General features: G+C 48.1%; 9 protein-coding genes across 9 annotated transcripts; 4 read left to right on the top strand and 5 right to left on the bottom strand.

Moving 5' to 3' along the window:
* Positions 1 to 60: 60 nt before the first annotated feature.
* N7520_004357 (aminotransferase, class III) lies at positions 61 to 1592 on the bottom strand (the record flags this gene model as incomplete). Its single annotated transcript, XM_057138291.1, has 3 exons — positions 61 to 315; positions 374 to 826; positions 879 to 1592. The coding sequence occupies 3 exons, from the start codon at positions 1590 to 1592 to the stop codon at positions 61 to 63; spliced, it is 1422 nt and encodes a 473-aa protein (XP_056996498.1).
* A 487-nt stretch (positions 1593 to 2079) lies between these two features.
* N7520_004356 (uncharacterized protein) lies at positions 2080 to 3138 on the bottom strand (the record flags this gene model as incomplete). Its single annotated transcript, XM_057138290.1, has 3 exons — positions 2080 to 2800; positions 2854 to 2931; positions 2996 to 3138. The coding sequence occupies 3 exons, from the start codon at positions 3136 to 3138 to the stop codon at positions 2080 to 2082; spliced, it is 942 nt and encodes a 313-aa protein (XP_056996497.1).
* Positions 3139 to 4268: 1130 nt separating this feature from the next.
* On the bottom strand, positions 4269 to 5024 carry N7520_004355 (uncharacterized protein; the record flags this gene model as incomplete). Its single annotated transcript, XM_057138289.1, has 1 exon — positions 4269 to 5024. One exon carries the CDS (start codon positions 5022 to 5024, stop codon positions 4269 to 4271), a length of 756 nt encoding a protein of 251 aa, XP_056996496.1.
* A 3362-nt stretch (positions 5025 to 8386) lies between these two features.
* On the top strand, positions 8387 to 9159 carry N7520_004354 (uncharacterized protein; the record flags this gene model as incomplete). The annotated part of the gene is made up of 2 exons (XM_057138288.1): positions 8387 to 8597; positions 8756 to 9159. 2 exons carry the CDS (start codon positions 8387 to 8389, stop codon positions 9157 to 9159), a joined length of 615 nt encoding a protein of 204 aa, XP_056996495.1.
* A 795-nt stretch (positions 9160 to 9954) lies between these two features.
* Positions 9955 to 11601, top strand: N7520_004353 (uncharacterized protein; the record flags this gene model as incomplete). Its single annotated transcript, XM_057138287.1, has 1 exon — positions 9955 to 11601. One exon carries the CDS (start codon positions 9955 to 9957, stop codon positions 11599 to 11601), a length of 1647 nt encoding a protein of 548 aa, XP_056996494.1.
* Positions 11602 to 11837: 236 nt separating this feature from the next.
* sur2 (sphingosine hydroxylase) lies at positions 11838 to 13137 on the bottom strand (the record flags this gene model as incomplete). Its single annotated transcript, XM_057138286.1, has 2 exons — positions 11838 to 12397; positions 12450 to 13137. The coding sequence occupies 2 exons, from the start codon at positions 13135 to 13137 to the stop codon at positions 11838 to 11840; spliced, it is 1248 nt and encodes a 415-aa protein (XP_056996493.1).
* Positions 13138 to 14290: 1153 nt separating this feature from the next.
* N7520_004351 (translationally-controlled tumor protein) lies at positions 14291 to 15059 on the top strand (the record flags this gene model as incomplete). The annotated part of the gene is made up of 4 exons (XM_057138285.1): positions 14291 to 14305; positions 14418 to 14700; positions 14759 to 14915; positions 14975 to 15059. 4 exons carry the CDS (start codon positions 14291 to 14293, stop codon positions 15057 to 15059), a joined length of 540 nt encoding a protein of 179 aa, XP_056996492.1.
* Positions 15060 to 15486: 427 nt separating this feature from the next.
* On the bottom strand, positions 15487 to 19183 carry N7520_004350 (putative C6 transcription factor; the record flags this gene model as incomplete). Its single annotated transcript, XM_057138284.1, has 9 exons — positions 15487 to 16498; positions 16547 to 16573; positions 16625 to 16714; positions 16761 to 16831; positions 16878 to 17197; positions 17254 to 18271; positions 18323 to 18362; positions 18414 to 18970; positions 19022 to 19183. The coding sequence occupies 9 exons, from the start codon at positions 19181 to 19183 to the stop codon at positions 15487 to 15489; spliced, it is 3297 nt and encodes a 1098-aa protein (XP_056996491.1).
* Positions 19184 to 20056: 873 nt separating this feature from the next.
* On the top strand, positions 20057 to 21582 carry N7520_004349 (glycoside hydrolase family 76 protein; the record flags this gene model as incomplete). Its single annotated transcript, XM_057138283.1, has 3 exons — positions 20057 to 20165; positions 20214 to 20917; positions 20971 to 21582. 3 exons carry the CDS (start codon positions 20057 to 20059, stop codon positions 21580 to 21582), a joined length of 1425 nt encoding a protein of 474 aa, XP_056996490.1.
* Between the last annotated feature and the right edge of the window lie 39 nt (positions 21583 to 21621).

The following is a 21621-nucleotide window of genomic DNA, read 5'->3' as shown; positions in this document are numbered from 1 at the left end:
AGTTATTTCTCCAGTCTGAATTGCTATTTCTTATAAAGTAAACCCTGAACTGCATACATGTCACAGGCCCAGCTCGTTGAAGACCTCTGCAAATACCTTTGTAGCGCCATCAACAATGATATCGATTTCCTCCTTTGAGACAGTGAAGGGAGGCGAGATGATCACATGGTCACCCCGAACACCGTCCACCGTCCCTGGATTACCATAGAGTGAGAGAGCATACTTTGGGCACAGGCCCTTTTCCTGCATGAGGAAGGATAGCCGAGTTACCGGATCGAATGGCTCTTTGGTAATCTTGTCATTGACGAATTCGATCTGTAGAACTAATTAGTAGAGCAAGTAGCCTTTGGAATGCACATTGAAACGCTATTACCCCCCAGAATAACCCTTTGCCTCGAATATCTCCAACGTAGGGATGATCTCCAAGATGTTGACGAAGCTGTTGCTCCATGTAAGCACCCATATTGCGGACATTTTCTAAAAGATTTCGTTCTTGAACAGTCTTTTGCACTGCCAAAGCAGCAGCACAAGAGATCGGGTGGCCCTGGTATGTCTGTCCATGCCGGAATACACCCGTTCCATTATCAAGAATCTGCACAATGGAGTCGTTGACCAGGATCGCGGAAACGGGAGCATAGCCCCCACCGAGTCCTTTACCTATGGTTTGAATATCAGGGACAACATCTTCCTGTTCCCAAGCGTGAAGAGTTCCCGTTCTACCCATTCCACTCATGATCTCGTCGAGGATCAGTAGAGCGCCGTATTTCTCACAGACAGCTTTCATGGCTGGGAAGTATCCTGGGACTGCTGGCACACATCCAAGAGCCTGGGGTATTTTGTTAGTTGGCCTTCCAACCTAGGGCGATATTCAAACTTACAGCGCCGACCACAGGTTCCGCGACGAAGGCGCACACGGTCTCTGGACCCACTCGCTGGAACTCGGCATCAAGTTCAGCTGCAAGGCGGACCACATAGCTTGCATCGGATTCGTCATCCTTTTTGCCACGGTATGCGTTGCACGGTGAGACATGAGATGTATTCTTCGCTAGCAAAGGCTCGAACAGCTCTCTTCGAGAAAGATGTCCACCCACACCCAGCGCGCCAATGGTAGTGCCATGATAAGACCGCGAGCGAGCGATGAACCGTGTGCGCTCTGGTTGGGGACTAGGCAGCTCCAGGAAGTATTGACGAGCCAATTTCAAAGCACCGTCGATAGCTTCGGAACCTAGATTGAGACTAGTCAGTGGATTGGAGTAAAATAGAATTAAAGATTCCAGACCTGAGCTTACTACGAACAACTTGGACATTTTGCCTCCTGTGGAGTCAACTAGAAGTTGAGCCAATTCCTCGGCAGCATTAGTGCCAAAGAATGCGGAATGACAGTAGGATATCTGGTCCATTTGTTCTTTGATGGCTTGTTGAACGGTTTCATTGCCATGGCCTAGACATGCAACAGCAGCACCGCCAGTCGAGTCAAGGAACCGTGTTCCATCCTCAAGGAAGATATAGCATCCTTTACCGCCGACGGCCTTTTTGGGAGTAAAATGGCTGTCTCGGTGCATAATTGCACTGCGCGAAGCAGAAGCTGTCATAATGTAAGTATTTGGAAATATGAAGGATCAAATGTCTCTACCGGAATCAAGCATGGTGGAAAGTGCTAGTGATATGAGCAAGGAAACTTCTAGTGTGTAACAAGGCAGGTTGGTCCTTGAAAGAAATTGGAAATCAACCTTCTCTTATAACCTTTGCATGATTGTAACCCGAGGTTATTGCCTGCGGGGCAAAAGTGGGTTCGGTATGCCGATCTAGATAAGCCGATAAGCCGATTGGCCTTGACATGGCCGAGACCATCAGCACACGGTGATTGATGGGTCCAGTGGAGAATGCTTCTCCCAGGGCATACCTATCTTGGTCCCTAGTGCGCTCAGGTCGCGTTACACTGACCATCGTTGTCAGTTCTAGGCAAAGATTACATTTGATTGATCTTCCCCAGCCTCTATCAATATTACACTTTGAGTCTCAGCAAGTGATAAACATATTGAAACACAACCTTGCGATTCCGATCAACTTGCGCTCAGTTCAGACCAATTGATTGATTTTGTCCGATGGAACACGTCCATTTCGATATTTCCAAAGACGACTATAGTCTTTGACGCGGAGCACTGTGGGATGATACTCCAGTTGGGACTCTTTGGACGAAATCGGGCACAGGGTCTCTTCGCAGGCCTCATGAGATGCTCCATTTGATTTCGTCTCAACTTCCATGTCCATGAAGGGGTTGTTTTCCAGCACTTTGTGGTCAGGCCCCATGGTAAACATGGTGTCCAAATAGTGTTGGTCTAGCATATGACCTGAGCCAGACCGAATGAAAAGGCGGCCCATGTAACGATTGGGAATGGTGACAAAATTCAGAACGCCAATGCATGAAATCATGTCAGCTATATTGGCATAATGTTCAATATGCCCAATGGAACAGTCATATTGCGAAGATATATTGGAGTCTAGCCCATCTGGCTTGATCTGCCATGTTCGACGAGGATTATTGAAGTGATTAGCCGCGTTCGCGAACGTATAGACCTCAAGTTGGCGAAGAATGTCTTGAGGTAGTGCATCCAAGAGCCAGTCAATCACCAAGCCACCCTCAATTCCCCCTTGGCTGTGCAGTATCAAGACTACTTTGTGGCAGTCAGGATCCAGCAATGCCGCCTTAACCAGTGGGTACGCTATTCGTATATCCTCGGTCGCATATGAAAAACAACGTTGAATGACACACTCGATTAGGTCGAAAATGATACCCAATCTATGAACACTCATTTAAATTGGATATCCGGGATATTTTCAAGTGCAACTTACGTGCGATTGTGGATTCCCGTGACTCTTCGACCGAAAGTATAGGAGAGTTGATCCAAGTTGTTTTGCACCCAAGACTGGCTATACTCCGTGAGCTAATACAAACAACCAGTAAGAAATTTTAAATCGCGCAATGGCAACTTACCTGCCTGCTATACCGTTTATAAAGAACCAACGTTCTCGGATGTGAGTTGGTTGCTCGGGGACCGGGACCCGTGACACAAGAACCCTGCGAAAGCCGTTTAACACGATCATGCAGATCACGTAGTTCAAGGTTAGTGCGACCATGATGTAAATTAGTATTCCTAGAGCAGGAAACATGAGTATGATTGTGAGTGGAATCGAAAGGAGAAACAACAGCTGAAAGATGGTCAGGACAACTTGAGTTCCAAACGAGATTCCGCTACGAGGCGATGGATACAGCTCATCAAGTCGATCGGTTTTGCCCAGTCGAAGAGGAAAAAACACAAGAGGCAAAGTCCAGGCATATCGGACAATAAGACAAAGATCACTCCACAAGAGTCTGAGTGGTGATGCAGTATATGGTAATGGCGTTGCATTTGGAGGACGATGGGCCAGACGAATTCGAGGACTCATTTTGCAGGAATCATGATCCAATATTTGAAGTTCAAATGAAGTTCAAGTGTGGAGAGAAACATTGAAAACGCTCGTCATATGATAACCATTGGGCTCAATGCGGGGGGGGGGGGAAAGTACATTGGACTGCAACTGATCTCTACTCTGATCTCTTAGGTAATCTTATCTGCGGAGATCGGCCCATCCCGACAATAGTCATTGTACAAATACAACTATGATCCCCATACTATATGCCCAGATACAGTGCCGCCCGTTATTGCCTTCCATATATAGAGACAGAGAGACGCTCTTTCAAACCCTAATCACGTGATGGGATGACCCCAATATGGAATCGCGTAAATTACCCGTCATGACTATACATAGTACTAGTATCTGATTTTGCCCCCCCTATTGTACCGGTACCTGTCTCTCGCGGGGTCGACTAGAAGGCTCCATGCGAACTAAACAAACCAGTGACTGTTAGCAATCTACCAACTTCCCTCCTCCATCCCTAAGCTGCCTCACTACAGAGTATTTGACGCTGCCTTTGGTGTCTATCTCTAGTCAAGTTAGAGGGCAAGGCTTGACAGTAAACATTGTTTCGTGATTAGCATTGCTTATCGCTATATAGCGGATTCCGGCGTCTACAATTCACTTCAAAATGCTTTGACGAACTGATTTTGAAAAGTTCCTCGGCTTAGCATCTGCTATAGTAATACCTTCGATATGATCGACCAGAACCATTCGAACTATGCTTGTGTGTACTGAATTTATAGATAGACTTAAGGAGTATGAACCGCAGTATCTCGGGATCCCTTGACCTCTCACCGCGTACCATTTTATCAAGTTTTCGAGAAAGGCATAAGGCTCGTTTTTCTACCGGCTCGTGCCGGTGACGGTTGAAAAAGCGCGTAATGCACAGACCACCCCTCTCGCCCCATAGCTGCCCCATGCTCATTCCAAAACTCATCCTCCATGTCTGAAACGAGAACCTTTAATCTTGCATCAAGATGCCGAAGCCGTTTAGCAAACTGATTCGCGACAGGGACGAACTGTTTCAGAACAGCCTGTTCGTCACCTTCCACTGGAGCTCGAAACCCCACCTGGAGCTCCCGAAGTATTTGGTACAAGGTGTTTACCGTAGTAACCTCCTTCACGTAGGCTTCTAGCAGCTCAATCACTGCCTCTAGCGACGTGACTGACACTCCCTCGAACAACTTGAGGCTCATGAGCCCTTTCTTGTTCAGAGCTGTCCATAGAGGTTTTAGGACACAGCTTTCTGCCCCGATATCTCTTCCCCGATTGTTCCTGTAGTGATCGTTGAGCTCTTGTTCGGAGTTGTCGACATAGGAAGACATTCCTGCGCCGTCAAAGAGCTCAGCTAATCTAGTAGAGTGATCTCGGCCGTTTTCGTCATGAATTTGATAAATACCAAGCCAGGCCAAGTGATAAAGGCAGAACATCTGAGCTTCCAGACTCTTCTTCTCGGTATTGATTTTGTCGGAAGTTGATGGGAGTTTCTCTAGACTCGAGGTAGCGTCAACACTATCTTTAGGACTCCCCTTGGGCTCGTGCTTGCTGGAGAGAAAATCAAACATTTCCACGAGTATGGCTGTTTCGAAGGGGAAGAATTATCGGACTTTGAACTGGAATCAATGGCAGGATGGGGGGAAGATCTTGTTCAAAGATGAGACGGTATTATAAGCCCCTTATGAAGTGGAGGTGCTGTTGTTGCCATTCGCTTAATTGGGTTTGGGCTAAGCCAGAAACTATTTAGCGAGCCCGCCTACAGTTAATCGCTGGAATTGTCTACTTCCAATTCAGTGTTTTGTGGCCACGCCAACGGCGACGAGGCTGCTAGCCCTCGTGGCACTGGCTAAGCCTCTTGACCGACGAAGAAGCGGAGGCAAAGGCATGCTCCTGGGCCGCTTACTGGATAAAGAGCCTTGCCTGCTCACTGGCTAGTCTCAATTCAGTAGGAGACAAATGATAGCGACTTCATTCCCAGAAAAATAAATCCGAAATACGCTTACCTTTTTGTAAGCTTGGCAGAAAAAGCTCTTATGATGACCATACCTGTTAGATGAGTCATCTCAACAATACAGTAAGGTTTCATGGAACCCTATAGATCTATGGAGAGCTCGATCTAGCATAATCGTCTAGCGTACTTACCGCCCCCTTCCCCGCCCCCCCCCCCCCCCCCTGTCCTATAATAGTTACGTGTATTGGCAGTAGAGCCAGTTATCTTACTGATTGTCACAGAAAATGGCAACATTAACTTAGTTACTAAGAGCTTACTCATCACGGAACGATAACTATCGTATCAACGCTCACGTCAAGTCTCGCGAACGATGATTGGGATCTTGATGGAGAGTCTAGCTAAGGCCATTACACCTCGTCCCAGCTATGGATATACTGAACAACTGATTCTTTTATGGTCTAATACGTGCTATGCGTGAAGACTGACTAGAATCTACATCGCTTGTCATACGGTTGTCGGTCGCCGTGTTCATCCACATCAACATCCACCTGCCCATTCTTAATAGCTTCAAGACCGCTATGGAGGCCTGCGCCAAGTCCCAAGCAGTATTTTCATCACCGCCTTATATCCATGCTTCGCAGCCAAGGATAATGGTATGAGACCTTTGGGGTTCTTCGGGTCCACGCCAATTTGGCCTGTCTGTAGTAATAACTTCACCACCGCCGTACGTCCAAATGTTGCGGCATAGGCCAACGTGTTGTCCGAGCCCACCTCCACCCAGTCTTTCTCAAGTAATAGCTTCACTATTCCCTCACGTTCAAGTGCGGCCAGGAAAGTTGGCGTCCAACGCTCATAGTCCCTCGGAACCATATCCACCTGTCGTGTTTTAGGTAATAACTTCACCACCTCCTCATATCGAAGCTTAGCAGTCCGGGATAGAATTAGGTGAGCTAGCGTGTCCTCTGAGTCCACGTCACTCTGGACTGTCTCAATTATTAATTTCACCACCGCCTCGTGTCGATATCTTGCGGCTAAAGACAACGGTGTCCAGCCGAAATATAAGTCCCTCGAGTCCACCTTCACATGACTTATTTCAAGTAAAAGTCTCACTATCGCCTCACGTCCTTCCCGCGCAGCGTAGGATAATGGTGTCCAACCTTCGTTATCCTCCGAGTTCACATCCACTTACCCGGTCCCAAGTAAGAGCATTACCACCGACTCGTGTCCATTCTTCGCAGCCCAAGATAATGGCGTACGGCATTCACTGTCCTTCGAGTCCACATCCACCAGTCCAGTTTCAAGTAACATTTTCACTACCACGTCATGACCGTTTTGCGCAGCCGAGGATAATGGTGTCCATCCCTCGGAGTCTCTCAACTCCTCAGGAGCCTGCTCTTTCTTAAGGAAATGCGTCAACCTGTGTTCATGTCCGTGCCGCTTAGCCCAAGATAATAGTCTCTGGCGGGCTGTTTTCCCCTCGCAGTTTTTTGAGTTCAAAACCGCCTGCCCTGTCCCAAGTAATAGCTTCACCATCGCCTCATGTCCGTGCTGCGCGGCCCAGGATAATGGTGTCCGGCCCTTGCCATCCGTCACTCTAACGTTGGCTCCTTCTTGTACACATAATCGAGCCGTAGCCACATTTTCATGTTGGGCAGCCCATAGCAGAGCATAATTTGAGTCTCGGGAATTCAGTCTATAGAGATATAGATTAAGGAGAGCGTAAAGTCGTCTATTAGTTTGAGACAATGAGTTGATATCTGGTTCTGTCTCCAGGCAGGTCGCTAGTTGTAGTAGTAATTCGGAGGGCAAATGAAGCAGAATCATTTGATTAGGATAACAAGGAATTTTGCTGCAGCGTTTTAAGCCGGAGAGAAGATTTAGATGTTTAGAAAAGCCATTTATGAGCAATAACGGCCATCGAGCAATAGGAAGTAATAGCCACATATGATAGATGAGTCATCGTAATAATACCGTAATGCTATATTTACGTAATTCCGCTTTCCGTGTCTGACAACTGTAATATTAAATACAGCCAAATTCATGGAAAGCGGTCATTTTATCCGATCAGAGCTCACAAAGACCGGAGTCAATCTCCGGGAACGGAGTTGCAGTGTGGAGGAGGTATTACTGATTTCGAAAACTACTGTAAATCAGTGGCCGTTCCCGAGTCTCATTAACCGTCACTCGATTGATGGAGTATAGTCTGTCTTGGTCGGGCGCAGGCCGAATCTGGTGAATGTTTTCCCCAAGGGCCCCTTAAGGCGCGCCTGGGTATACCGAAATGCAAGTGACTTCACTGGCGTATGTGCTGCCTGGAGAATGGGTGGCTCTCAGCTGCCCGTCCGCCCGCTGCGGCCCTCTCTCCTAGGTTTCGTCCTCGAAAAAACTTTAGTTAATAGCCCATGCCCATTGAGTAAGTGCGGCTTCCATATATTTCTTTGGTTTCCTGAATCCTTCCCTAGCTATGTGCCAGTTGCAACATGCCTGTTGATAAGAAAACGCAGAAACAGAATAGATTGCATCACTATAACTCAATCCTCCAAAACGGTTCCGTTATTGTGTGAAAAAAGGGGCTCGGGGCCATAATTCAGTTGTTAGCAAGTAGACACAACAAAGACAAGTTTCCTCATGTGGCGTACGCCTAGTACACCGGAGGAGTATAAGCAATTTCGCTAACGAGATTTCGAAATGTCACCAGGGCTTACGCTGGTTATTTTCGGGTGTTCGGCATCGGCCCAATCAAATTCATTATATTGGCGGAGGTTACCGCGAGTAGAGAGAAATGTTTGCTTAATTATGCTGAGACCCGCCTCACGGACCCTGCTGGATTCCAAGGCACATGAAATCAACTGGGTCCTATATTCTGTTAAGTACGATATTTAATTCATAGAATCCTCCAGACTCGGAGTTTTTTCATATATCCACCTAATTTTGACATACCCTGACTTGATCCATCCAAACCAGGCTATCACAACCACCATGCGTAACTTTTTTACTGTCCTTCTCGTCGCCGCCTCGGCGCTTGCGTCTCCAGAGCCACAGATCACGGGCAGCGGCGAGTCTATTAGAAGCGAGACCAATCCCGATGCCGACGCATCTGCCTCCTCTGCTGCCTCAGCGCTGGTAGCAGCGATCCCCAGCTCCATCCTGACCGTGATGGAGACTGCCATTCCTGCCTCGTGGCAAGACTGTTGTTGTTCAGAGGTATGAATTGTCTTTTATTCAGAGGGAAACATGAGGCTATATATACAACGAGAAGATCAAGTTGATTTCCAATCAACTTGGTTCTTCGTATACATACTTCGGGATTAATTCCGATAGTTCGGCTTGGTTCCTGATCTGCACCAGCCTTATATCACAACAAAGACGAAATCCTTACGGATCCTTCATTCCGCTCCTCGGTTGCGAGTGCCGCGTCCGCGGGGACTTATCCAGCTTGGTATAATGAGCTGCCCAGCAGCGTGAAAGCCTGGGCGAGCTCGAACTTTGATGCTCAGGTTCTCGGTGTCTCAACTACCTCGCAAAGCGTTGCTTCAGAGACTGGTTCTAACGCTGTCTCAACGAGTGCATCTGCTGTCTCAAATGCCTCGCAAATCACTTCCTCTAGCGCCTCCTCTGCTGCTACTTCTGTTTCCGGCTCTACGTCTGTTTCATCTGCAAAGTCGACTGGCGGTGCGCCCGCGCCTACTAGTGGTGCCGCTATGGGTGTTGCTGGTGCAGCTGGTGTGCTGGCTCTGGCTCTCGCCCTGTAAAGTATCCGCTCATTACGTTGGGGTTCCGTCCACGAGAGGCGGAGGCCTTGCTCACTTCATTGATGCCAATGTGACTAGAGTTGCCTCGTACTGGAGAATCTCACTAAAAAATTGGCTCTGCGGAATAAAATGGGATAATTACCGTTGTGAACATAGAATCACCAATCTATCTACTGATATCCAGCTGTTATACATATTATCTTCCGTCTGCGCACTGCCGAACAGGTTAGGCTCTCTGTCTCAGTCAAGAAAAATTTGTCTTTTCTTGAGAGACAAGTCTTTTCGTAGTCTAACTGTCTTCGGGGAGGTTGATCGAGTTGCGAGCACGGGATTTGCGATGGTTCTATGTTTGCGAGCAAGCAAGAGTACGTCCGGGAGCTAGCGCTGCGTTTGCCACCTGCGATACAGTGAGTCTGTTATTGCTGCGTATTGTATCATATGAAAAATCATCATTAGTTGCCAGGATTTGATTTTTCTTCCCATTTTGTCCTGTTTTACGTTGACCTGTTTTAGGTGACTGCAGTTTCTGGGTTGGGAGGAGTGAGAGGGAACGACGCCATGGTGAGTGTTGTTATTTTTGGATTTGGAGCAGGGGTTATTTTTGGACACGTAGCAGTACATAAGCATAACGTTTTATACTTTCATGTGTATTACCATGCCATCCTGGAACAAATCCTTGAATACGGAAGTAGCCGTATAAGGTTTAGTGTGCCACGTGATTAGGGTTTGAAAGAGTATCTCTCTGTTTCCAGATATGGAAGGCAATAACGGGCGGCACTGTACCCAGAATTGAACATGACTGAATTGATTACGGAATTGGAACAATCATGGCAACGGGACAAGTTGATTGAAGTGCGCACTGGCAAGGCCAAACCGGTATTTGGCTTGCCTATTCAATCTGCCATTTTCAAGTCAGTACGATATGGTTCAACTCCCGTGAGCAAATTGGGATGTCGAGGAGATGAGCATGTATATGAGTTTCATGGTGGCCCTGATAAGGCGCTTCTCCAGTATTGTTCGCGACATTATGATACCTGGGGCCAAGAACTACCTGGCAACGCCCACTTGTTTCGATTGGGCGGCTTCGGTGAAAATCTAGTTGCCCAGAAAGCAAATGAGCGCAATACGTGCATCGGAGACATTGTACGAATTGGCAATGTCGTTGCTCAAGTCAGTCTACCACGGCAGCCTTGCTATAAGCTCAACCATCGCTTCCAAGAAAAGAACATGTCCCGCCTCACCCAAGAACGGTTTCGAACTGGCTGGTACTATCGAATCCTCCAGGAAGGCTCGATTAAGGCTGGGGATGATATTGTTCTTTTGGAACGTCCTCATCCAAAGTGGACTGTGGCCCGCGTTCAGCATTACCTCTACATTGAAAAGGAAAATATGGACATGATGAAGGAACTGGCCGAATTGGTTTCTCTAGGGATGGAGATTCGCAACATTTTTGGGAATCGACTGAAGAAAAAATTTGAAAACCAGGAACAGAGGCTCCTAGGAAACGGTGCCATGGCTCTGGATATGTGGACGGATTACCGACTTGCTCAGAAGAAAAAGGAGACACCTACAGTGACGTCTTTTGTCTTTCAGGCACTGGAGCCGAGGGAATCTCCTCAAAAAGTCCAACCTGGCACACACGTGCGCTTGAAATTGGGTGGCCGTCTCATTCGTGCCTATTCGGTGGTCGAAGGTACCCAGAATCGCTTTACTCTTGGAGTGGCTCTGGACCCACAAACGTCCCGAGGGGGCTCCTTATACCTACATCGTACCCTGAATGAAGGAGACACGGCTACGATCAGCAAATTCTCGACGACATTCCCACTTGCTATAGAGGCAGATCGTCATGTCCTGATTGCTGGTGGCGTTGGAATTACTGGCTTGCTAGCATCTGCTCGAGAACTACAACAGAAAGGCCTAGCATATCACCTTCATTATGTGGTTCGCTCTGATGAAGTCGCCTTCAAGCCTTATATTGAGCAATTGGGCTCGAACGTGACAATCTATTTCAAAGACGACAGACCATTCGATGTGTCCAAAGTCCTGCAGCAGACTGATAGCAACGCCCATATCTACTGTTGCTCTGGAGAGCGTCTGATGAATGCAGTGCGCGATACGGCAAAGGAGCTCGGTTTTCCTGAACAGAACATGCACTTTGAGTCCTTCCAGGCCAAAACAACGGGCGACCCGTTCACGGCTGAATTAGCCGAGTCTGAACAGGAAGTCGAGGTGGCGGGTGGAGAGAGTTTGTTGGACGCTCTTCGATCGGCTGGATTTGATATTCCATCTACCTGCGAGACCGGTAACTGTGGTACCTGTCGAGTTGGCGTGCGCAAAGGGCGAATCGAGCATCGAGGCACCGGATTAGTGGGGAATGAAAAAGACACTGCAATGCTTAGTTGTGTCTCGCGCGGAATTGGAAGCATTGTTTTGGATCTTTAGGATCTGTACAGAGAAACACAATTTATGCTCATATGAATATAGAATAGACATTATTGACAGTAGCTCACCATGTACAAAGGTCTCAATTAGTAATACAATGCAACCGGGGCTTGACGGGCCCATCCCAAACACAAGCAAGAAAAGAAAGAAAATAATGACAGGGAGATGACCAGCAACTCCAAGACCCCGGGACTATGCATGGACAGTTGACACATTCTTATACTTTCATCAAAGGCTTAATTGTGGAGGACGCTGCCGGGTACTCCGTGACTTGGTCCTTTTAGACTGTCAACAGTCTTCCGGCGCAGCCTAGTCCGGGATGCTGGGCCATCGGATGAGACCACCGCCGGTTCATGTTCGATTTCCTCGGCTAGTTCGGTAGCCTTGGCAGCGTCCAGATCCAATTGCTTCTGAGCGGTATCTCGAGCACGCTCATAGCGAGACTTGGTATCCCCTGTCCATTGTGTACCGAGCAGACGGTCCCAGAATATAAAGAAGGGTTGAGAGAAGTTGCTCTTAATGCCCCAACTCTGGTGATGGATGTCGTGGTAGGCGGCGTTGTTCGAAGTGAAGTGCTGCAAGGGGTCCCAGGGGAATTCGTAGCCGCAGTGGTCATCAACAGTCTTGATAGTCGACATGGTGAAGAACCACATGCCTTGTCGATTGCTCATGCCAGAAACCAAAAAGCCAATTCCGGTGCCAGCAGTGTCTAAGAGGAAGCCCTCCACAGGGTGGTTGTACAGGGCACCAAAAGCGTAAGGGACGTACAGTCGGTGGTGACGAGAGTGGAAAGTCACTGTGAGAAAATTAGTCGGGTACTTCTTCCGGAATGAACATTCATCGCTTACCATAGAGCCACCGGTTAAGGTGCATCGCCCGATGCAGGAAGTATTGCCAAGTATCGACGATGGAGATCGCAAGCATGAACTGAAGCGCCGGCACTAAGTACCAGTAAATAAAGCTCGCCAAGGCCAACTCCCAACGAGCGAAGGCTGGCGCGGATACCTCGGCCCCGCTGTCGAGGATGAGCGATTGCAGCAGATCTGGATAGGAACCCCCTGCTAAAGCTCCGGCTAGCAGCGTGTGTCCGTTTTGAGACACTGACTTTGCCAGACCCGCGGCGTCCACGCCAATCAGAGCCAGCATGGGGGGAATAGCCCGCTGGGCAAGTCTTAGTCGCTGTGCCCAAACTGCCACGTCATATTCCTCACGGCCAACTGTTTCAACGGGATCAAAGTAGGCCACGGACATGCCTGCGATTGTTTGGATCACTTGCTGCAGGATAACGTCGCGCACAACTTCCCAGCGGGTCACGCGGTTGCGCTTCAATACCTCGGCGGGGGTGTGTAGGCGGTATTGTTCGAAGTATCCGTAAACATCGAAAAAGTGATAGAGCATAGACATCACCCAGTAGGCGATGATGGGAAGCGCCAAGGCCAGAACATTGTCAGGGATGGGGGCGAGTACTGGTTGCCGTACGGAGAGGGTGTAACTCGGGAGGGGTGGGAGGTCCCAGGCGACCGACGCGTTGGCCATGGCGAAATTATCGATCAATCTCGAGATTGAGATTATGTGCCAGAGCAGAAATTAGGAGAGTTTGGATAAGAAAGGGAAAAATGTGGATGTGGAGGATGGTGGATGGGGTCGCGCGATAAGCTTGGAAATCAAAGGAAGTTTGACAGTAACGACCCAGGGAAGGGACTCGGGGAGAATGAATGAATCTGGGTAGAGCAAGTGCAAAGCACAATTTTGATCTACACCGAGTCCCGGAGAATCTGATAAGAATAGATAAAAAAGGAACGCGAAGATCAGTTCAGGAGGCAAAAAACATGAAGACGAAAGAGTCAAAAGTAAAGTAAAAGTGGCGCCAGTTCGGATGCGGCCAAAACGGATGACGACGGATGACCGGATTTGGAATGTCCGATTGGCGGAATCATGTATTTTATTGTATTATTGATGTATTGTTTACATTACAGATGCGGCGAATTGTTTACCTAATTTAGGTAGTATACTGTACAAGTAATCATTTGTATGAATCCCATGGTTACCAGATCAATGATTTACAGACACGGTTAGTTGGAATGATCTACTGGTACATAGAAACTTACTGTTTACCAGATACTCGTAGGAAGTAGTACTAGTGGAATTTGTATCTGTTGCATGGTAATATAGAACAACAATCATGCATTGAATCACATGTAAGTATAAACAATTATATACTTCCCAAATGAGAAACTCTTAAGTTGTTCAATTTACTCTATAATAGTACCCAAGCGGATATAGAAGAAAGATAACGCACTGATAATGGTAGCAGTCCTGACGACTATGCTCATGCTATGTAGATTAATACTACTAGTATAGATATTACAGCGAACCGGAGCAATGGCAATACACTGCGGTAATAAGCTACTAGTAAGCTTACAGATATCTTTCAAAGTCAATAGATCTGCTACCTGGTAGGTATACGGTCAATGCCATAAATTATAAACTTCACTCCAAATTCCAAGGATAAACCTCTTGTCTCATACTAGGTAGTCCCCGTGATCAGACAAACAGAGCAAACTACCCCCACCAACCACAGCCCGCCACTAAAAAAACTTCTTCCCCTCCTTTTTTTGTTTTCCCTCTTTCCTCTTCACTACTCGTCAATTCCCCTTTGTGAATACATTACTCCTCTTCCACCGCCACCATGATCATTTACACCGTATGTTGTCCTACATCGTCACTTTGGAATCTCTCTTGGGGCGTTTTGACTTGAACCTCTCGAGTCTTCCAGCGGCAGCTTTATACATGATTGGCAAGCTGACAATTCCTAGGACATTATCTCCGGAGATGAGATCATCGCCGATACCTACAAGATCGAACCCAGCAAGGACTGCCCCATTCTGTGGGAGGCTGACTGCAGAAAGTACACCAAGAAGGTCGGCGAGGACTTCCAGCTCGAGGGTGCCAACCCCTCCGCTGAGGAGGCCGAAGAGGAGAGCGGTGAGGGCGAGTACAAGATGGTTCACGACATTGAGGACCAGTTCCGCCTGAACTGGTTGAAGAGTGAGGAGGGCGACAAGCCCTCCAAGGATGCCTTCAAGGCCCACCTGAAGAGTATGTGTTTCATTCCATTTAACACAATTTACTTATCTAATCCACTGATTTTCTTTAGCCTACCTCAAGAATGTCAACAACCAGCTCAAGAAGGATGGCAAGGAGGCGGAGTCCAAGGAGTTCATGGGTGGCGCCGCCGCTGCCATGAAGAAGATCCTTGCCAACTACGACAACTACGATGTCCTCATGGGCGAGAGCATGAACGGCGATGCTATGTACGTTGATATGGATGCCGCCTGCAAATAGGAAATTACCACTTACTAACTTCATGTAGGCACGTCCTGATTGATTTCCGTGATGATGGTGTCACTCCCTTCGCCACCGTCTGGAAGCACGGTCTCAAGGAGACCAAGGTCTAAGCGCTTTGATCCTTGCTGGCGATAATGCATTGCACTTGACCTGAAGAAAAAAGTTACGAAGCGCGGGCCCTCTGCATCCATGCCTAGATCGGACGTGGAGATCGCTCTTCTCTCCCCCGAGCCGGGCATTTGTCTGCTCTGGCTATTATACATGTCTCATATTCGTATCATAATTGACCGATCTTTCCGATCGTCAAGAGTTACGCCTCACGAATCAACAACCCCTTATGTCTTTTCTCTAAATATCCTGTGACTATTCGTAGTCCGAAATGTGAATATTTTCTTGCTATCCAAAACTTCAAATCCCCCAAAAAGTAATCACCTTGGATGTATGGGTTCTCCAAATGCTTATTATATATCCATGTCTAATCCAACCCTTGTCCCCAATTATATTACAGATTATGCATGTCAGGTTCGTCTTGCGTGACTAACAATACCCCGGCCACTCACTGGAGGAAACACTATTGCCTGATGGATTGTCTGTCCAGGCTGTTGGAAACCCTTCCGTGGAAATCTCATCGGCATCAACATCGCCGTTAGCAGGCGGGACACCAAAATTTGCGAATTCCAGTCCAGATACAGGATCCAATTCCATAAGCTCATCCGCCACGGGTAAATGCTGTCCAAAGACAGCGTCCCATTGGTCCCAATCAAAGTTGAGATTCGGATCCACCATGGACGGCGGTGTGGGGACTCCCGTTGGTGGCGGGTTTGGTGACATAGGATCCATGAAGGGCATGTGGCTGAAATTAATTGTGTTTGGGGTCGGTTGAAGAGTTTGAGGTATTTGGGCTTGAGAGGCGGTGGAAGAGTTGGCAGATGGCGGCGTGCCCAGCGATGATGTTGCGCCGGGAGAAGATGACATGACTGACGGTGAAGCCATAGGAACAGTCTTTGGCGTAGAATTGTATTTGGGTGTGGGAAGGGAACGAGATGTTCGTCTCGGACGGTGTGCAGAGTGTCGGAGGGGACTAGGCCTGACTGCTGCCGTTGAAGCAGTTGGATTAGAAAGGATCTGAGACCGTGTCATGTTGTAGAACATGCGGTTGAATTCGTTGGGCTGGCGGCCCGATCCAAGAGTTTGACGTGTTGTGGAGACTGAGGGAGATCCGGGAGCCGGTGAATTTCCTGCGCGGTATGAAATACGCAGGTGATGTGGTTCTGCTGGTGAGGCAACCCCTGCCTGGATTTGGTCCTGTTCGGTCCAGAGCAATTTGGGGTTTAGACCGGCTTTTTGCCAGGCCTTCTGACGAAGTCGACGGATCATGTCCCAGGCTTCACGGCCACCATCCTTCAGCGGCCGCTGAGTCGATATGCCATCTTCACCGCCAACAACGCCTCCATCTGGTCCAGAAATCGCTAGAATTCGGTCAATGAAGGCGCGTGATCTCGAAGCCTCTGGGCTATATGGTCGCTCATATAGATCAATGAGCATAATCCTGCAAAAGGTTAGTTTGATCGGAGAATGATCAAAAAGAATAACATACATCGTTGCGTGCATAGGCTGGTGGTTACTTGGATTTATTAGTCAAAATTGATGGCTTGTCATTGAAGGAATAGCTTACCCTGGCCAGCTCCAATGAAATGGTTGGAAATCTGGATCTGTCGCCAATTGAATGAACTTCTCCATGAAGCCATGGCAGTGGCGAAGTGCGCTACAGATGTCAGACATATTTAGTTGAATCATCGTGGGATACTCACCTCTGTCGGGCAGCAGGCCAGATTCGACTACGAGCATTCTTCAAAAAAGGTTGATACGCAACACAGAACGCCTATAGCTGGTTAGCCAAGATGCAAGCCCACAATGAATATCCTTACCTTATCTATGTATAAGGATAAGATGATTCTGGCCCATTTATGGAAGGAAACCAAAACCGGGGAGTGGTATTGCTCAGTACATCCATTGGGTCCTTCGCCTGGAAGTTCTGTCTCTGTTGATTGCACCTCCACGGGCGATTTTGACATGGACAGGGATCGGCCCGAGCCTGAGGATTCCTCTGATTTATCTTCGGGAATTCGGCTGATGATTGAGTTCAATTTCAACTGAAGATCCAAGAGAATCGTCCGCAGCTCTTCCATATCTCGTCGAGTGACTGGCTTAGTACCCAATTGAATACGCAGTATTCGGCGGACAGCCCCTGATGATATGAATGTCAGCTACCTTGTATCTGCTTTGTTTGGAGACAAAACGTACGAGCCATTGTGTATTTGCCCTTGGCAGTGAGGTAGAATACGTTCACCATTGATGGTCCACCACAAACAGAGGGCTCGTCTGGGTTTTCAGGAAGTTGTTGATTGGTTGCGACCAACTGCTCGTATCGTTCGGCCGCTGGAGATCCCAGTAATGTATCCTTCACTTCACTCGTTTCGCGTACGTCCCAATAGTTCTCATCACTCACCAAAGGAGGAAGACCGCTCGACATTGCTACGACACCATCCATATGCATTATATGCCACCAAAGCCGGCGTCGGTATTCCGCTTCACATGGCTCGACCCCAAATTTGGCCGGATCTCGGTGAAGGCCCATAGTCTGTGCCACTCGCATTGCAAGACTGACAAACAGACTACTCGTCAGGGGCTCTTCCTCTTTGGACAAAATAGTTTGAACGATGAGGTATGCCGAGAGCCCTTGCAGAGACGGGCTTCGAGGAAAGGATATCTTTGCCAACCAATGAGTCACTTCTTCACTGTATATGGAGGACAGAGAGAAGCGAGATGATGCATTAAATTCGGACTTGATCGTTCGAATAGAAATAGATACTGAGCCGCCATACCAGATGGCGTACAGAAGCGGCACAAATGACGGGCATGGGCACGTTTCTCCGGAGTAGCTGCTATAGTCATACCAATTCCAAAAGGCATTATAGAGCTTCAAGATGGTCGGAGGATGGACGACCGGACTGATTGCATGAACGCCAGACATGAAACCTTTGTATAGTATTTGACTTTGTCTTCTTGTTGGAACGTGCTTAAGCATTTCTGGTTCCACGAGTCTCTCATTTCCGGATGGAGACTCGCCGGATGGGAAAATGAAGGATGGCTGGCAAGATCGAGACCCGGACGCTGTTGAGTGGGTAGGACTATCAACTGACCCTTTCCACGCTTGACGACCGTTGACCATGAAATTCTGATGGTCTTCGTCGGCATTTTCAGAGGGTGATATGCCATGCGATCGATTTTGGTCTCTCAGCAACTGGTTTAGATCATTGATCTAGCAGGTTAGCGTTCACTGAACATAGAAAGATAGTAGATCCAGACATACCTCATGAGATATGTAAGCCCAGTATGTTGTTCCGACGTATCTGATATACATTAGCATTGCCGGTACCGGCATCTCAAGATTTCCATCTCACCTCGACCTTCCGCCATCATCCAAGCTCAGGTGTCCCAGGTTCAGACTTCCCACCGGATCAACCAGGTCAGTCGCTTGGCCTGATGGGATGGGAAATTCATCACCACTCGACTCCGCAGCAGCGCGACGTGGACTCAAGGGCCTTGAAGATGCCGCTCTTCCGTTTCGAGCATGAGCCTGGCGCAATTCCTCGAGCAGGGCAGATTCCACTGTTGCGCTTGGAGCTGCGGCACGCTTCTGGGCTGCTTCAAGTGCTTGGGCGGTGCCACCCAGCCGTTCGATCATTGACATCAACTTGTCTAGTCGATGCTCAATGGCGCGTGGATCGGGCTTCTGGCCGGACGAACCCTCGGCCTGCCTTATTTGCCCATAAATGGTTTGTAATTCATCAACATCTTCCTCCCAAGTCTGTGGTGTCTCCCTCCTTCGTTTTACTCCATGGCCACCTCGCTCAGCCCCATCGCGCCTCTCTTCGCGCTTTTGCGACGACACATCGTAAAGGCATTCGGCTCCGGTCTTGGCGCAGTTTCCGCAAATTGGGTGGACCTGGAACGCTTTCTGATTAGCTGAAAACCCCAATACATTGGTGCGTAACAGACAGTGTCTTACCTTGTCGCACTTGACCTTTCGTCTGCGACAAGTGTGGCAGCTGTAGCTCGCCCGATTCCGAGTGATCTGTTTCCCCCCGGCCAAGGATCCCCGCGCCGATGATGAGCGGCGCTCAGAGATAGACACACTCGATGACTCGAGATTTGGTGGACTAGCGTCCATAGTCCCCGGAGGTGAAATGGATTGAAGTACGTGGGACTTGGATGGCGAATTGCGGGGGAGATATTGAACATCCAATGGCCAATGACATATTTTATGTGCCTGAATGTTCGGGCATCGAACTCCGCTAGACGGCCGCGACTCGGCGGAGTACACAATAAGTGATACATAAGAGTTATCAAGAGTTAGTTATATAATTTCTTACTGACTCAAAGATTCAAAGAAAAGGTAATTGAATAGGAAACGTTATCACTTTAGTCTATAGTTGTACATTGAAATCTCCGATCAGGTTAGACTTTGAAGGACGGACACATGATGATCTTCTTTCCTCCTTTACTCCTTTCTCCTTGCCCCCCTTTCAACTTTGAATCAATTCCTCACAATTGATGTCTTGGTATCTTGGTAATACGCGGCCTAGTGGGGCTAGAACTCTCCATAGGCGCCCAGTCCTCTCGATTCGCCTGCCAAGCACAGCCAAGACGATGCTATTCACATCCAATCTCCCTGCACAGCCGCCCAAACCGTATTTTCCCATCGATAGGGAATCTATGCTGATCATATGTCTTAGGCAGTCTGCTGCCTAGATCCATTGCCCAGAAGTTCTTTCTTTCCGATTCCTGTCTTTGGATTCGGACCTGCTGATCTGGAACGCGAAATCAATGGTTTTCCTCGGCGCCAAGATACTTTCTCTGTTTCACGCCTTTGAGCCAAGTCCTATTGTCATATACTGTTAACTGCAGTCTCAATGCTATTATTAATCCTTACTCCAGTAAATGACTTTTTGAGCATCTTCATTATTAACCCCTCCTGTATTCTCAATTCTACAAAACGACGTCCTGCTTCATCAATCCACGAAGATCTACAGTCACGGCGCACATGGTTCTGAGGGTTTTCTTGAAAACATGGCCTTGGTCATTCATATGGTTGTCCTATCTCAATTGCTTCGTTATTGCCATAGGAGTGCCCCTTGATATTGACAGCGAAGGTTGGTTTACTCGCGAACCTATCTAGGTTATGTGACTGACTGGCATAGACTCAATTAGATCAGCTGCAAGCACTATCGCTTATGATCTCGTCACATTCTACACGGGAAACAACACTGGCGATGTACCTGGAAACCTTCCCGATCCTTATTATTGGTGGGAAGCTGGCGCCTTCTTCGGCGCTCTGATAAACTACTGGGCGTTCACCGGGGATACAACCTATAACAACATCACTCTTCAAGCAATGAGCCATCAAGCGGGTGATGACGGGGATTTCATGCCATCCAATCAAACATACACAGAAGGGAACGATGACCAGTGTTTCTGGGCACTCAGTGCCATGGCTGCCGCGGAGCGAAACTTTACAAATCCGGACTCATCGACACCGGGTTGGCTGTCGATGGTTCAGGCCGTATTCAATGAACAGGCTAATCGTTGGGATACTGCCAGCTGTGCTGGAGGTCTGCGTTGGCAAATTTACACCTGGAATGCCGGATATAATTACAAGAATACCATCGCGAATGGGTGTTTCTTCGACATTGCAGCACGCTTAGCTCGATATACAGGCAACGAGACCTACGCTGAATGGGCCACAAAATCTTGGAACTGGGCCAAGAGTGTCAAGCTGATCACAGACGACTACCAAGTGTATGATGGTACAACAGATGCCAGTAACTGCACTTCCTATGATCGCACTCGCTGGTCATACACAGCGGGGATTTATCTTCACGGTGCCTCTGTGATGTATAACTATGTAAGTCCACTACTCTGGCCAAAAGATTAGAAACGAGCTAACCTGACCATCAGACCTCTTCACTATCTACCAACTCGTCCACAACCAATTCGTCTTCAGCCTCCTTATGGAAAGCTCGACTGGATAGACTTCTTTCAAAAACCGACTTCCTGTTCTCAACAAATGAAACCAGTAAGAATGTCATGTATGAGCCTCCGTGTGAACTGATAAATAGCTGCAACACGGATCAGTTGTCTTTCAAGGCGTACCTCTCTCGATGGATGGCCGATGTCACGCAACTTGCTCCTTATACATACGACACCATCATGGTAAGACTGCGAGCTACCGCGCAAGCTGCCGTCGCTCAGTGCCAAGGTGGATCTACTGGTACATATTGTGGTTTTCGCTGGTCGAGTGGTAGTTACGACGGAACGACTGGAGTTGGTCAGCAGATGGGTGTCCTTGAGGTTCTCCAGGGTCTTCTTTCAGCTAATGTCAGTGCACCAGTCACTTCCACTACAGGTGGAACGAGTGAGGGGAATAGCGCTGCTGGAACTGGATCAGATAAAACAGAGACCGAGATTGAGTACTCTGCTACTACTACAGGCGATAAAGCCGGGGCCACAATATTGACTGCGGTACTGACTGGTTTAGTTTTATCCGCTGTATATATGATGGTGACCTGACTGTCACTCTGTCTTTTTTGTCCTCGAACTGACTTTTTA

Source organism: Penicillium odoratum (assembly GCF_028828045.1).
Source record: "Penicillium odoratum strain IBT 22623 chromosome Unknown utg000004l_segment0_segment0, whole genome shotgun sequence".
NCBI classification, from domain to species: domain Eukaryota; kingdom Fungi; phylum Ascomycota; class Eurotiomycetes; order Eurotiales; family Aspergillaceae; genus Penicillium; species Penicillium odoratum.
Note: the sequence above shows the minus strand (reverse complement) of the source record. Positions and strands in the feature narration are given on the sequence as shown.